This window comes from Colius striatus, chromosome 13, assembly GCF_028858725.1.
Source record: "Colius striatus isolate bColStr4 chromosome 13, bColStr4.1.hap1, whole genome shotgun sequence".
In the NCBI taxonomy this organism is placed as follows: Eukaryota; Metazoa; Chordata; class Aves; order Coliiformes; family Coliidae; genus Colius; species Colius striatus.
The window spans coordinates 6,438,336-6,453,581 of NC_084771.1; the positions used below are offsets into that span (position 1 = coordinate 6,438,336).

Below are 15,246 nucleotides of genomic sequence, written 5' to 3' on the forward strand. Positions count from 1 at the left end.
TACTGTGGTTTTGGGGTTGTTTTTTGCATAATTCCTTTGGTTAGAGCATCTAAGTGGTGGAGTGAACCACCAAACCAGAATCTGTGATTGCCTTTTGGATAACAGAGGACCAAAACTTTCCCTGGGGCCAGACAGACTTTCATGGACCAGTTGTTAAGAATTTGAAAGGACACAGATTGAGGTCTTGGAATATAATACTTTGATTAAATGTAAGGAACCATGTAAAAATCAAAGACTATTTAGTAACAAGCAATTGAAAAAAACTCCTACAGTTATGTAAATCCTAGAGCAAGCATATGAAGTGCCTCCACAATTGGATTGTTCGAATGATGGGACTGGAAAGTGTGGGGGACGTTTATACTCAGTTGTGGGAAGTAATAGATTTCCAAATATGAAAAAAATCCCATCTTCTGTAAAACCCATGCTGGAAAAAGGCTTGTTTTCTGTTCATGGTCCTAGACGTGTTTCTGAAAACTTGCTGGTCTTTGGGAGGAAGAATTTCACTGAAGTTGTTCTAGAGGTAGTGCTTCCAGGAATCAGAATGGTTGTCTAACCAAAGCTCTGAATGTTGGGTAGTGCAGGGGCAATGCCTGTCAGCATACTGACAGTCCCCATGTGTATCGCAGTATCACTGCATGTGGCAGGGGTTGGAAGGGACCTCCAAGAGATCATGTAGTCCAACCCCCTGCTAAAGTTAACCTGTATATGCAGGTTGAAATCCAAATCCCAGGTATAACCCAAATATGCAGGTTAAAAGTTTATTGACAAAACTTTGAAGGGGTGGGTAGTGAGATGGCTGTTTAGTATGAGTTTGCTTCCAAATAATTTCCAGAGGCATTGTGAAATGTTGTCAGACTTGTGCTGCATGTAGGTAAAATGTGAAAATGCTGTCTAGGAGCTTGAGTTATATCCACATTTATTTGGCTGGCTATATTTAGATAGCCACAATTGCTTTTGGACAAAGTCCCTTAGCAATATGTAGAGGGCTGGTTCCACAGTTTAATACACTGATTACTTCAGCTTTCATTTTATTGTGCTTTATTTATTACATGTCAATATACTAAGTTAATGTAATAATGTTGCCTTAATTACATAGAATCTTACCCATGTTTGTAACTTCTGCTCTAATAAATAGTAATAAAACCTCTAAATTGTAATTGTTCATGGTAGATAGGTTTTCCTCCAGTGTTTCATGCTGGCAGTTCCCACAGGCTTCCAAACCAGGTTTTATCAGCCTTCTCTCTTCATGTGTTCACATGTTGAGCACCTTTTCAGGGTCATGAATAACAAATGGTTGGCAGTCAAAGTACTGTTGATCTATTACTTTTATCTACAAAGATCTTATTTTCTTGACAGAATATTTTCTGACTCTTTTGGAGAACATTTGTGCCTCAAGGCGTCTTGTTATTATTTTATACAGTTAGCATGAAGATCAACGATTGTATTTGTTGACTGCGGAACATTTCAGTTGCAGTGATATGACATGCCAAGGGTGTTTTTTCTCTGTGCAATATTTGCGGATTAAAGGTGACAAAACTTCCCCCTCTGTCAATCTACAGACAGTTCTGTGTCCATGAGTAACCATTTCCCATGAGGCAGGCCTTTAGATTACAGGTGAGGAGGTATTTATTTTTGTTAATCCAGGGGAGCAGGGGCTAAAGTTTTCCTTTGCTGTAAATTCCCAGTGTTTTATCAACATGTCACTATGTTCAATAACAAATAAATACTCCAGTTCTGCAATTGCTTCTGACATCCAATATTGAAACCTCTAAAGCAAGTGTTCTGTCTCCAAGTCCTCATTTGGAGTAAACCATTGTTAGTAAATAACATACTCATGCCCTTTAAAATGTGAGATGCCATTGTAGTCTTCATACTGAAACAGAACTTTTGTCTTTGCTATTTGTTTCTAGGTGCCATTATTTTTGAACCCATTTCCAGGTGTTTTAATATTAATTCCTTTCCTATCAATACACTGAATTGGAACCTCATTCTTTCGTACACTGGACTGTTGAGTGTAATTTTTATTATCTTGAAGGTTCTCCCGGGGAGGTTTAGATTGGAGATTAGAAGAACCTTGTGAGGCCACACCTTGAATACTGTGATCAATTTTGTGCCCTTTACTACAAGAAAGACACTGAGGTGCTGGAATGTGTCCAGAGCCAGGCACCTGAGCTGGGGAAGATTCTGGAGCACAAGTCTAATGGGGAGCAGCTGAGGGAGCTGGGCGTGTTTAGTCTGGAGAAGAGGAGGCTGAGAGGAGACATGATCACTCTACAACTACCTGACAGGAGGTTGTAGTGAGGTGGGAGTCAAACTCTTCTCTCCAGTAATGAATGATAGGACAAGAGGAAATGGGTTAAAGTTGCACCAGGGGAGGTTTAGATTGGAGATGAGGAAGAACTTTTTCACCAGGAGGGTTATTAAGCATTGGAATGGGCTGCCCAGGCAGGTGGTGAGGTCACCATCCCTGGAGATATTGAAAAGATGCATAGATGAGGTGCTGAGGGACATGGGTTAGTGGTGGGCTTGGCAGTGTGAGGTGAGTGGTTGGACTTGATCTTAAATGTCTTTTCCAACAGAAACAATTATATGATTGTAATATTTAAAGATACATAAACCAGTTTGCTTTAAAACTTTTAGAATACTTAGCATTGCAGATTGATTTTTCAACAATTACAGGAGGAAATGTCACACCTCAAGTATAAAAGTTACAAGATGTTTACACAATTAGAACATTTGATATGTGGAAAGATGCGTTAAAAGCAGCACTGATGTAGTCTAGCCATGGGAATGTGTAGTATTGCTGACACGGTTTCACACCTGTCGGTTGGAGCCTGGTGTCTGCTGTGGTGCTCAGCTGGTGTTTCTAAGGGTGGCTTTTTATGGAAATACTGTATGCTGACACGGATGAAGTAGGGCCCTGAGACTACAGACCTTGCAATCAAATCTGATGTTCTGTACAGAACTAATGAAGATGCCTTCTTTTAGAGGTTGTGAGAACAGAAGTCTTCTCAGGAGAGCTGTCTGGCCTGAGCTTTGTTGTCAGGAATGCGTGGCCTGTTGGTTGTACTTCATGCTGAAGTCAGAATCCTATAGGCTGTTTTTAAAGCAGCAATACACAATGCCCATTGCTACATCAGTCCATCTGCTTGAAATACAAGAATACAGCGATTATGAGATAAAGCCTTTAGTGAATGCAGAGATTCAAGGCAGTGCATAGAAACACCTCACCTTTTATAAAACCCCTTGCATAACTTAGTGTAAGCATTCATTGCTGAACATTTTGCTTACCTGCAATGGCATGAAGCAGGAATAATACAGATGATAAGGGCAGGCAGAGTCCAGATAAAGCATAGCTGAATTTTTACAGAGCAGCTAACAACATGCCAGAACTGGTTGGAAACAAGATGCTACTCGATTGTTTTGATTTGTCCTCAGTATGCCTTTGTGACAGACAAAGATAACTGGTATCTGGACATTGAGATGAGGGAGATTGGTGACAGTCTCCACTCTAGAGTTGGTCATTGTGTCCCACTGGTTCATGTGCAGTCTGATAAGCTGCCTGGCACAGTTCTCTGCTTAGGTGTTGCAGCCAGCCACTGTTGGAGGAAGGGATCAAATTGCAATGAACAGAGTTAAAAAAGAAGCCAAAATCTGTCAATTTTCTCCAATGCTTTAGAGGAAAATAAAATCTGCACCTGCTGCTTCATGAAACCACTGTTTTTGTGACTTGCTACTTCCCCTTTCACAATAAATTCTCTTTGATAAGACCACTACTTTTTCAGAGAAAGCAAAGTGTAATACTTCTTCCCAAGAGGCATGGATGCTTAACATTAAGCTTTGTCTTGTGTTACTGACAGTTTTCTGTGTAGTTTTTATATGTTGTTCAGGGAAAGTTATGGACTAACTTGGGCATCAGGTGGTTGGGCAGGTTGTAGCCTGGCCTGGCTCTGCTGAACCACAGCAGAGCTCCAGATTTTGCTCAGTGTAACCAATTATTTGAGCCTTTTTATGCCTAACTCGTGTTTTTGCAACAGCAAAGCATACTACACAGTGTGAACATGTTCTAAATGGAATATTCTGTTAGTTATACTACAGAACTGCATTTACAGGCCTTCTGAACATATTATGCTCAGACCATGTGTTGGATAACATAAGACACTGGAGAAAGACCATATAAAACTGGAAGTGCTGGGGAAGGATTAAATATCCCATTCTATTGCAGTAAGTAAAAACAAACACTGCCATTATGCAAGAGTATTTTATTTTCTGCCTTAAAGAAATAAAAGTACATTCCCAATTTTAGGCAAACCATTAGTAGTAGCTGCAAAGAGTAGAAATGTCTCTAAAATAGCAACACAAAGGTCATGACAAGATTTACATTTGTCTGTAGACCTCTGTTAGGCAGTTCATACGGTACCACTTTATGCAAGCTGTCTGGCTCAACCAACCACACTCCTCGAAGGTCCAGTGCAACCAAGAGAAAAGACTTTGAGTGCATTGGGACTGAGGTTCAGTTGGTCCTTCTCACCACAGATGGTCTCAGGCACTTTTAACACATTGCATCAAGTTGTTCATGAAAGCTGCTGTTGCACAATGCACTCTACTTGCAACCAGCTCAGCTCTTCCTGCTCAGGACTCTTGTTCATCGTTTTGGTTGTTTTACCAATGGAAACTGCTTGGCCAGATGGTCAAACCAGGGACATTAACAGGGGGAACTAACCAATAGGCACCTCAGCAGAATCACCTGGGCAAGGACAGGACCACCTTTCCAAGTGAGCAGCAGATCATTCATTGTCTACTTTTTTGCAGGGGTATTTTGGATGGTGGAGTACATTTACATTTTCGCTTGGTCGAATCCATCTACTCGGCCTCCTCTGGTAGAAGACTAGGTTACATAGGCAAGACAAACCTAATAACTCAGCTTAGATGTAAGCTAAGAGAGCAAATAAGTAAAAAGCCGTTTAAAGGTCAGGTCCCCAGCCATAGCATTGCTGGTTATGCATGAGATTGCTGTTCCTTTTAATGGCAGCATTCCAAGGCAATAAAGGCCTCCACACAGAAGCAGCTTATACCATGTTATTTTCTACAGGAAGCTTGGGTAAGTTACATTGACTAGTAACGTTTTTCTGCTAGTTCAAGCTTCATGTGTAAGAGCACTTGTTAGTCATGCCATACCAGCAAGTCTTTTTTTAGGCCTAAGAATCAAGAGCAGCTGAGCTTCCATGTTTAATATCATTTAATTAAAATCATAGAATGGTCAGGGTTAGAGACCTCTAGAGCTCATCCAGTCCAATCCCCTGCTAAAGCAGGTTCCCCTTGATAAGTCACACAGGAACAGGTCCAGGCAGGTTTGGAAACCTCCAGAGAAGGAGCCTCCACACCCTCCCTGCACAGCCTGTGCCAGAGCTCCCTCACCTAAACAGTAAACAACTTTCTTCTTATGTTTAACTGGAACTTTTTGTGTTCCGGTTTGTGTTCCATTACCCGTTGTCCCGTCACTGGGCACTACAGAAAAAAGTGTCATCCCAACCTCCTGACATCCACCCTTTTAAGTAGTTTAAAAGTGTTGATGAGGTCCTCTCTCAAGTCTTTTCTAAGTTGAACAGCCCCAGGGCTCATAGCCTTTCCTCATAAGAGAGATGTTCCAGTCCCCTGATCATCTTGGTGGGCCTCCATTGGACTCTCTAGAAGTTCCCTGTCTCTCTTGAACTGAGGAGCCCAGAACTGGACACAAGACTGCAATGAGGCCTCCCTAGAGCAGAGCAGAGGGGTAGGAGAACCTCGCTCAACCTGCTGGACACACTCTTCCTAATGCTCCCCAGGATGCCATTGGCCTTCTTACTCACAAGGGCACACTGATAGCTCATGTTTAGTTTGTTATCAACTAGGACTCCCAGGTCCTTCTCCACAGAGCTGCTCTCCAGCAGGTCACTGTACTGGTGAAATATTCACAGAAGAGTTTTACTAAGAGGAAAAGTGAGTGAGCAGTAGTCAAATTGCACTTCATAGTCTACATGGTTTTTAGGGATGTCTGATTACACTCAGTATCTAAACCCTTGTAACACTCAGTTGCACCTTAAAAGTAAACAAGGAATATAAATCCATGCAAAATCATGCATGACTTCACACACAAGTATTCATCAGTCCTTATTAATTCTGTAATGTAAGAAGGATTTAACCTCTCAAAAATTCTTGTCGTTTTAAAAAGCAATTAGTGTTTCACCTGAAAGCTGCTGTGTAACTCCTTAAAAGCTAAAGTATGTTACATAATATTGAATTACCTTGCACCACAATTCATGGACAGCTAAAGTAGAGTCCCTTTTTAAAGGAATGGCAACCCAAGGGAATTTGTGTTGCATACATGATGGTATTCGTGTGCTTGTGTCCTACAGTGGTAGGTTGTTAATGAAAAAACTATATATCAACCTACTCTGCACTAAATAGTGACAGAAGAAAAAGATTAATAGTCCTTTATTGCCAACACTGCCATTTACAGACTTTTTTTGTGCATGTTTAAAGGAAGACAGACCTTTAGTAGTTTACCACTGAATTGGAAAAGGAAACCTTTGAAAAGAAACAATACACTGTTTACTCTGGACCTGGTGGAAGCATCACTGCTGTTGCAAGTTGTAAAACAGAAGTGGAATGTTACAAACAATCCCTTACAATCCAAAAATAGATTGTTCCTCACTGTCTAGTCTTTCTTTGCATCCTGGGCATCTTTTTCTTCTTCATCAGAGTATACAGTGGGTTCCTCCCCTTCCTTCAGCAGCTTACCAACATGGTGATACTTAACTGGGAAAAAAAGAAAAAGAATCCAAGTCATTAGTCTGGCCTGAAGATGTATCTGTTTTAAATTTCTGTGCCTGTTTCCTGAATTAACAAAATGCTTATATGTTAATACAACAGCTCTCAGTGTCTTCTTCCAAATGGTGAGGGGGAAGGAGAAAAGCCAAAATCAACTACCTGAACTACTATTAATGTTGTGGCAAGTGTAAGAATCATGCAAAGCAACTGTAACTAATTTTCCTTCTATTGCCTAAGCCAAAAGATGAGTGAATGTAAAGACACATGTAAACTGAGGGATTCATCCAGCTACAGAAAAAGAATCCTCTGTTATTTTTTTCTTTTGCCAATGGCAAAGCTAGTTTTTCAACCAATGGCATTGTTGGTCTTTACATCGTGTGTTATGCACACACAGCTTTCAAGGGGGGTTATTTTTTTGTAATATATGTGGAAATCATCCAATAGGACAGAAAAGAGAACCTTTCTCCCAAAGATAAAGATGGCTCTTACCTGATTATGCAGCTAAATCTGACTTACATCTCTTTCTGAACATGTAAAAACATGGAATCATGTAGACGTAAGAACTGAGAGCTATGCTGTGTTGCCCAGCTGTCAACTTCAACAAAGATGCCTCTGACTACAGGTATTTTGGACTAGTATTGTTAGAATTAGTAAGAATTTAAAGCAAGTAACTGCCAAATTTATTAGGAACATAGTAATAAAAAAGAGTGCAGTTCACTGTCAGTCCTGCTGCCTGTCTCTTGAAAAGGCATTTGGCAACATAGTTCTGGTTTCAGCAGTCTCCTTCTACAACACAGCCATTCAGCGTGGCGTGATTAACAGTCCTGATTAAGACAGGAAAAGTGCCAAAATAGTAGTGGCACATCAGGTCAGGACTGAGACGTTCTAATGACATTACATGGAGGAAAGCTCTGTTCTTGCTGGTAATAGGAAATCTTTAATACTGAACTCCAGATTTAAAAAGAAACCTATTTGATTTCCACTATAGTACTTCTTTGTATATGCAGTTTCCATCATAATTATATACACATGTAAGAATTCATCACAACAAACAACTGACACATTTCTTTTTTGTCTTACCCACGTAGAAATAAACCCCTTGATGTTGACTTGCCTAAAAGGCATCATGAGATATGGAGGAACTCTTTCTCATCAACAAGATGCCCAACAGGATTTAAAAAAAAAGAAGAAAAAAAAATATCCCAGCAGCAGGCATGCCATGGTGTGCCATGGTACAAGGTCAGCACAGTCACTTCCATAAACTCATGGTTCAAAGTTCACCTTTTTGAGTGGCAAGTTGAGGCACATGACACAAAACACCTGGAATTGCCCTTTTTAAACTTTTAGTACTAGGCATAGAAAAACAAGGCAACTACGAAAGTGACTTCCTTCTGTTAACTTCAGAAGAAACACCTCAAGCCTGCCAGCTGCCTTTTTTCCTCTGCTACTCTGGCCAACCATAAGGCTGCTTGCAAGTACAGAGGTGGCATTTATTCATTCCCAGTCACCTTCTGGGGGAGAGTGTCCATGAATCTGATAAAGCCACCAGCGAGGCCACGCAGAAAAACTTAGGTAGAGTAAAAAAAAAGTTCTGTCAAGAGCATCCAAGGGGAAAAGGTCTACCTTAAACCAGCTTCAAGACTCAAAAAACCCAAGAAGCAATAATGCAAAAGTTATTGTCATTTCTGAGAAGCTGAATGGGGCATAACCTTCATCTTTCAGAGCATCATCTAACCATCCCTATAGGTGGGGTCTTAAGTGCATCAAAGACATGCTCTTTATTTCCAATTCCTGACAACTTTGTCCTGACAAGTTCGTGGGTAGTCTTAGAGATCTTATCCCATGACAAGAGTGCTTCCATCTTTCCCACTGTTCTGTAAGGAGCAGAGGGAGGGAGAACACAGAAGGAAAATCTGACATTTCTCTTAATTCTTTTGAGCAACAGCCATTGTAGTAATAGTAAACTGAGGTATTGACTCAATATAAGTTTCTAGCCTCATGCCTCCAGCTGGTAACAGGAACCATAAACCGTTGCTTCCCTTATTACACACTAGTTTGCTACTTCTTTGTAAACAGATTTAAAATTCCTTACAAGTGAATTGTGACTCCCAGTCCTGCAGGGTCTCTTGCTGTGTAGCGTTGAGATCAGAGAGGTCATCATAGTCATCCTTCAGAGCCTCCTTATCCAGGCAGAAAGTGGCAAGACCTCGGGATGCATCTCTTCCAGCAAAAATTCCATATGGGCCCTCTTTAAAATAAAAACATAAGCAGCATTATTACAGAGGTAATGGGTGCTGTGTGATCTTCATGGATCAGTCCCCAAACTGAAACAGATGATGAGTTCCTGCCCTGACCTGTGGGTCAGAGGTGCCTCAAATTTCTGAAATGTTTTAAAGTTTTATGCCACTTGGTAACAAGGGAAAACAAGAGGAAGGGGATAAAAGACAAAACCATGGGAAGATACTGAGCTTGCTGAAATAACAGGACAAGGAACCACACAACAGTGCACAGAAAACACAAACGGGGTAAGAATAAGCATACAATCTGGGGAACACATCCTCAGAAAGAGGAACAGAGGAAGGATTTGCAAGTCTGAGGTGAAATGGAGGTTTTTTAAGATAAGCTTCTGACTTGAGCTGAAAGGATGACTTGACAGAAACTGTGGTGGAGATATTGTGCATGATGAACTCGGATGACAAAAGCATGCAACTCACGGTTGATAGAGACACTTTATCAAGACAGATCCTTGCTGAACTTAATGATTAACTTGCTTGCATGAGAAGCAAGTTAATGCATTTTTGCATGAAAATGGAGAGATCACGTTGCAACTAGACTTTGAAAGTTCTTCAGGGAACTTAAAGAAGTTAGATGTGAACTCTGGTTACTGCAGAGAACATGCCATCTCTCACAGCTCCTGAATGAGCTTTTTCCTACATTTGTCAAAAATAATCTTACTTTTCCATTAAAATGAAAGCCAGATTAACCAGACACTGTGATGAACCAGTCATCGGTTACCAAATTAGATTCAACAGGCAGCTTTTACTGTTGTCAAGGATACATAGTCCTTAAATCAAATGGGTTTTAGTTTGCACAAATAAAAAACTGCATCTAACCTGTCTGTCCACATCATCCAAACTGCTGCAGAATGCAGTTTCAGTCCAGCACCACTCAGCAACTCCATTCTACGTTTGGACCAAAAATAACAATCCCATGCTTCCAAATATGTGGTGTCTCCTGCGCTCTTCTTGTCATGAGTAGCACTGGCAGCTCACTAGTGAAGCTACCAGTAATCTAGACAGCTCAAAAGTGCTTATACCAGACAGATCCTGGTACAAATCAGCAAGCTCCAGAAGGCTTTTAACAGGAGACCTCTGTTAAAAATAAAACCCAGTGGTGTGGTGGAGGTGATTAAACTCTTACACATACTGGGTGCACATACTCCCAACCCCCCTTCATCCCTAGCTGCTCTATAAGCTTCTGCATAGCTTATTCAATCTTTGCTCATTTGAACAGCCCACACTCCTGATAGGAAGCTGGTTTAATCTAAATTGCTAAGTATTTAGTATAAATGTTATGCAAGAATGATGTCCACTGAAAGTTGGAAATGGAATGTAAACACTGCGAGAACACTTCTGCTGCTGAGCATCAGGCAAAGGCACCTGAAGCCAACGATGCCACCCAGGCCAACAGGCATGACCCTGCACGGTACTTGCAGTATGTGTAGCTTGCCCCAGGAGAATAAAAAGAATAATGAAGCAACGTAGGCTGGCAAAGTCAAGAGTTGTTACAACATCGAGGTCCAACTTTGGAGCCCAAGCAACAGCTGTAATTCTGCCCTCTGCCTCACCCGGGGAGGCAGGTCTCCTAGTGCTGCGTGATCTTGTCCCAAGACGAGCTCTGCACACCCTTCCCAGCTCTAAGAAAGCCGAATCCTTTCCAAATCTCCGGATCGTAAGCATGGTCGAGAGGGCACGGGCAGCTTAGCCGAGCGTTTATCCCGCAAGTCGGGAAGCGGGTTAGGCACTAACGCCGAGCCCCGCGCCGCAAGCAACCAATTCCCCATCCCATCACCGGCCCCGACCCTCCTGGCCCCCGAGCCGGGGCTGCGCAGGGCGGCGGGGGGAGCTGGCCGTCCCACCCGCGGGGTCCGAGCTGCAGCCAAGTCGCCGAGGCCCCCGTGGTCCCTGTGGCCGGCGGCCTCGGATGGATCCCGGGCACAAAGCGCCGAGGGTTCTCGTGCTGTGCCCGCCCTGATCTCGCCGCGCCGCCGACCCCCCCCCGCCCCGGCCCTCACCGGGCCCGTAGAACTTCCTGGCGCGGGTCACGTCGAAGACTTTGCCGTTGACGGCCATGAGGATGCGGGGCTCCTGCACCCCGTTGTAGGGCCGCAGCTGCGCCAGCGTGAAGTCGCGGCGCTTCATCTTGGGCAGCGGCTGCGGATCCGCCTCGTCCGCCGGCGCCGCCGGCCGCTCGCCCCGCACGATCTGGTAGAGCAGGAAGAGGCAGAGGCCCAGCAGGCTCAGGTTGAGCGGGGAGCCCACGATCTCCAGCAGCAGCCCGCCCCCCTCGGCCGCAGCCACCTCCTCGCCGGCCACCGCCACCTCCTCGCGGGCCATCGCGCTCGGCTCGGCTCGGCTCGGCTCTACCAGGGCGCGATGCAGCGGTAGGGAAGGGCGGCCGGCCAGCCTCAGCGCGCGAGGGGCGGGACGCGGCCGATGGGCGGGATGAAGGGCGGGACGCGGCCGGGTGGGACCGGCGTCGGCGAGAGGAGGAGGGGGCTGAGACGCGGACGCGGCTGAGGGTGGGCCTAGGGTGAGGGCGGGCACGGCTGGGGGTGGGCCCGGGCTGAGGGCGGGCCCGGGCTGAGGGCGGGCCCGGGCTGAGGGTGGGCCCAGGGTGAGGGCGGGCGCGGCTGAGGGCGGGCCCGGGCTGAGGGTGGGCCCAGGGTGAGGGCGGGCGCGGCTGAGGGTGGGCCCGGGCTGAGGGTGGGCCCAGGGTGAGGCGTGGGCCCAGGGTGAGGGCGGGCGCGGATGAGTGTGGGCCCAGACCGAGGCGCGGGCCTGGGCTGAGGGCGGGCGCGGATGAGTGTGGGCCCAGACCGAGGCGCGGGCCTAGGGTGAGGTCGGGCAGGGCTGTGGCTGCCGCCCCCAGGCTGAGGGAAGCTCAGCTCAGCGCCTCGCGGCCCCTGACGCGCCTTCGGCAGTAGGGGGTACTGTGAGCCAGGCGATGGCGGGCGCCGGCAGGGGAACTGGCGGCCCGTCAACTGACACTGCGCAGCTGAGGTGAAGACGGCTCCGCGGAGGGCTGCCAGCCGCCATTCTCCGCCCAGGCGGCTTCAGGTCAGGTTAAGCACAGAGTTTCAGAGACATTTTGGCAAAAGTAACCTGGGAGTTGCGTTAGACCCGTGTCAAAGCTGATGCGCTGGGCAGCTGGGACCAGGCGATCCCGTCCCTGTGCTCCGCCCTCCTGTGCCAGGGCACATCTTCACTTTTGAGGCAGTATCTTTTCAGGAATGCTTACTAGCAATTGGGCCAAACTCAAAGTAGGAGAAAACCGAGGAAAATACCAGACTTAGAGGTTTTTTTTCCCTTGAGTAATATCCCCTCTATTCCCCCCCACCCCAGACAGCAACCAGATGGCACTATTATAACATGAAAAAGAAGTGTCCAGCCGTGGACTTCTTTATTCAGGCTTCTTTTCAATGGAAATGTTGATGAAGTAACACTTACGATGAAAGAATTGCTAACTCGATGTATCTCCTCGATATGGGGTTCACATGGAGCAGTTGGAGCCCCGAATGCAGCTGAGTACTACTAATGTCACGCACTCCTTGGTGTGAGAAAGCAGAAGTGACGTTTCAGGCCTGAGTAGTTGTCTTTGCAATGTGTGTTCTCAGCATCCTTCAAAAAGAACACAAACCAATGCCCTGTTAGAATATGATTGTCTCCCCTATGCAAGTTATATCACTCAGGGTGCATATGGAAATGAAATGCAGTGTACCAAACCTCATCATGCATTGGAACGTGGCAGGTGACTTGTATCAGTGCTTCAGCAAATGAAGGCTGCTATTACTGAATCTAATTGGGACATTTAGTTAAATAAAATCAAAAGCAGTGCATTTCATTTACTTTCTAATTCTCATTGTTAGCAAAACTTTAACTCTGTGGGACACCAGGAGAACTGATAGAGAGTTTTGCCTTTTAGGATATAGTTAAGACCTCAGTACTAGTGTTTTAACACCTTGACTCCTGCAAGGTAGGGTGTTTGGTTCCACCTGCTGTCAGATTTAGGAAACTCTTATTGATCAGCACTTGGGCCTTAAGCTTTCCTTCTGTGGTATACACTGATTCTTGTCTTCATCTCCAGCGTTAACTTGAAAACCTCTGATGACTTGAGATTTGTATTTGGTTATAAAATAGGTCTGTGGTTTGACCCTATTTAGGGAAATAGCTAAATCTCTGAAACGTTAGAATTATCCAAACAGGAGCTGTGTTGCCTAGATGACAGTTCTGCTGTTACATTTTGTTGTGTTGATGTTACATGTTAGGGGCATAGTGGTAGAAAAAAAGGAAATTTGGAGGGAGATCTTTCTTTCATTTTTTACAATACATTTTGTTCAAGAGAAAAGTCAGACTCTAAAACACCACCAACCCTGAATTTGACTGTGAACCAGACACTGAAGGGAGACAAAAAAGAAGCTCTGTTTATGCCTAGTATCCTAGAGAAACCAGCCAAGAACAGTTCATTCTTAGATAAAGAAGGGCCAGGAAGCATTGCCAAGACTGATAGAATCTCAAGTTATCTGATGCATGAGCACTGGTACTGCAAGTTACTGTTGCCCAAATTCAAGCTCTTTTTTTTTTTACCTTGCAGCAAATTAACAAATATTCATGTGCCTCAGAAGGCATCTTACTGAAGGAAAAATAACAACAGACATTTAGAAATAAATGAGCATAAATGAAATTGATATATCGGCCAGAATTAGAATCATAGAATGGTGGGGGTTGGAAGGGACCTTTAGAGATCATCTAGTCCAACCCCCCTGCAGAAGCAGGTTCACCTAGATCAGGTCATATAGGAACATGTCCAGGCGGGTCTTGAAGACCTCCAAGGAAGGAGACTCCACAACCCCTCTGGGCAGCCTGTGCCAGGGCTCCCTCACCCTCACAGTGAAATAGTTTTCTCTTAATGTTCAAGTGGAACTTTTTGTGTACCAGCTTCATCCCATAACCCCCTGTCCTCTTGCTAGCTACAATAGAAAAAAGGGATGCCCCAATCTCCTGATACCCATCCTTTAAGTATTTGTAAATGTTAATAAGATCTCCCTGCAGTCTCCACTTTTCTAGACTAAACAGCCCCAAATTACCCAAATTACCTAAATTCATGATCTCTTTGCTATACATTTCTTGCTAGCAAACTTACTTGGCAATTCCTTTAAATGCCAAAGCTTTAAATGGAGCTGAGGTTTTAGTTGGAAGTTGGCCCCAGCTCCAGTTAAATACCACAGGCATTATCTGTGCTCCCACACAGGTTTCCCACTCCATTCTATAGACAACAATAGTTTCCTCTTTGAAACCATTCTGTTAACAACATCTATGAGATGGGTTGATAAAGCAGTTCTAATATAATGCTCTCTTCTTATTAATTGAAGAAAACATTGGAACTCAGATAACTTCCCTTGCAAATCCTAATTAAGTTTAAAAATATTCCTACTGTATTATTATTATTATTATTATTATTATTATTATTATTACCACCATAAATCTCTTAGAGATGCAAAATTAGCTCTACAACATCTCAGCATTCATCTTACTACTGTTCCATTTTGGAACTTGTCTGGTAGATTTAATGAACCTTTTAGAGCATATTTAATGCTTTTAAACAAAGTGTATTTTGCTTAAGTTCTACAATTTACCTTGGCCGAGCACACAGGGATCACTGTTGCCAAGTTGGTTTTGGTCCTCGCATTCTCTCATTGTTCTTTTGGAAGACCTCCACAGAAATTCTTTTCTCTAACTTACCTGATTAACATTTTTACTTCAAACTATGACTGCAAGAAAGTTTTCAGAAGTTGGCAAAGATGCCTGATTTGCATTACTTGTTAGGAGATTCGCAGAGCTGCTGGTCACTTGGAAATGTTGCAGGCTTTCATTCAACTTGCAAGGATCCAGGGTTTCTGAAGTAGAAACGAGATATCTTAGTCTTTGAGCTTACTGAGAACTGGTGATGAATAAACCTCAGGCAAGTTAGATCTTTACTGTCCAGCCCAAAGTCTGATTTGTAACTCCTGCCCAAGAATCTGAGAGCCATCACTAACCTACCATAGAATTGCATTACAAACAGCTTATAACATCAAGGAGCAGCCACAGAGAGTTTTTACCTTGTGATCCAATGGCCTCCTGGAATTCGTAGAATTCTCTAAATAAAGAAACTAAA

At 44.0% G+C, this 15,246-nt stretch overlaps 1 protein-coding gene across 1 annotated transcript; it reads right to left on the bottom strand.

Moving 5' to 3' along the window:
* Positions 1 to 6,457: 6,457 nt before the first annotated feature.
* Positions 6,458 to 11,532, bottom strand: PGRMC1 (progesterone receptor membrane component 1). Its single transcript, XM_062006416.1, has 3 exons — positions 11,105 to 11,532; positions 8,903 to 9,058; positions 6,458 to 6,798 (listed from the first exon to the last, which is right to left on the bottom strand). Exons 1-3 carry the CDS (start codon positions 11,424 to 11,426, stop codon positions 6,698 to 6,700), a joined length of 579 nt encoding a protein of 192 aa, XP_061862400.1. The 5' UTR covers positions 11,427 to 11,532; the 3' UTR covers positions 6,458 to 6,697.
* Between the last annotated feature and the right edge of the window lie 3,714 nt (positions 11,533 to 15,246).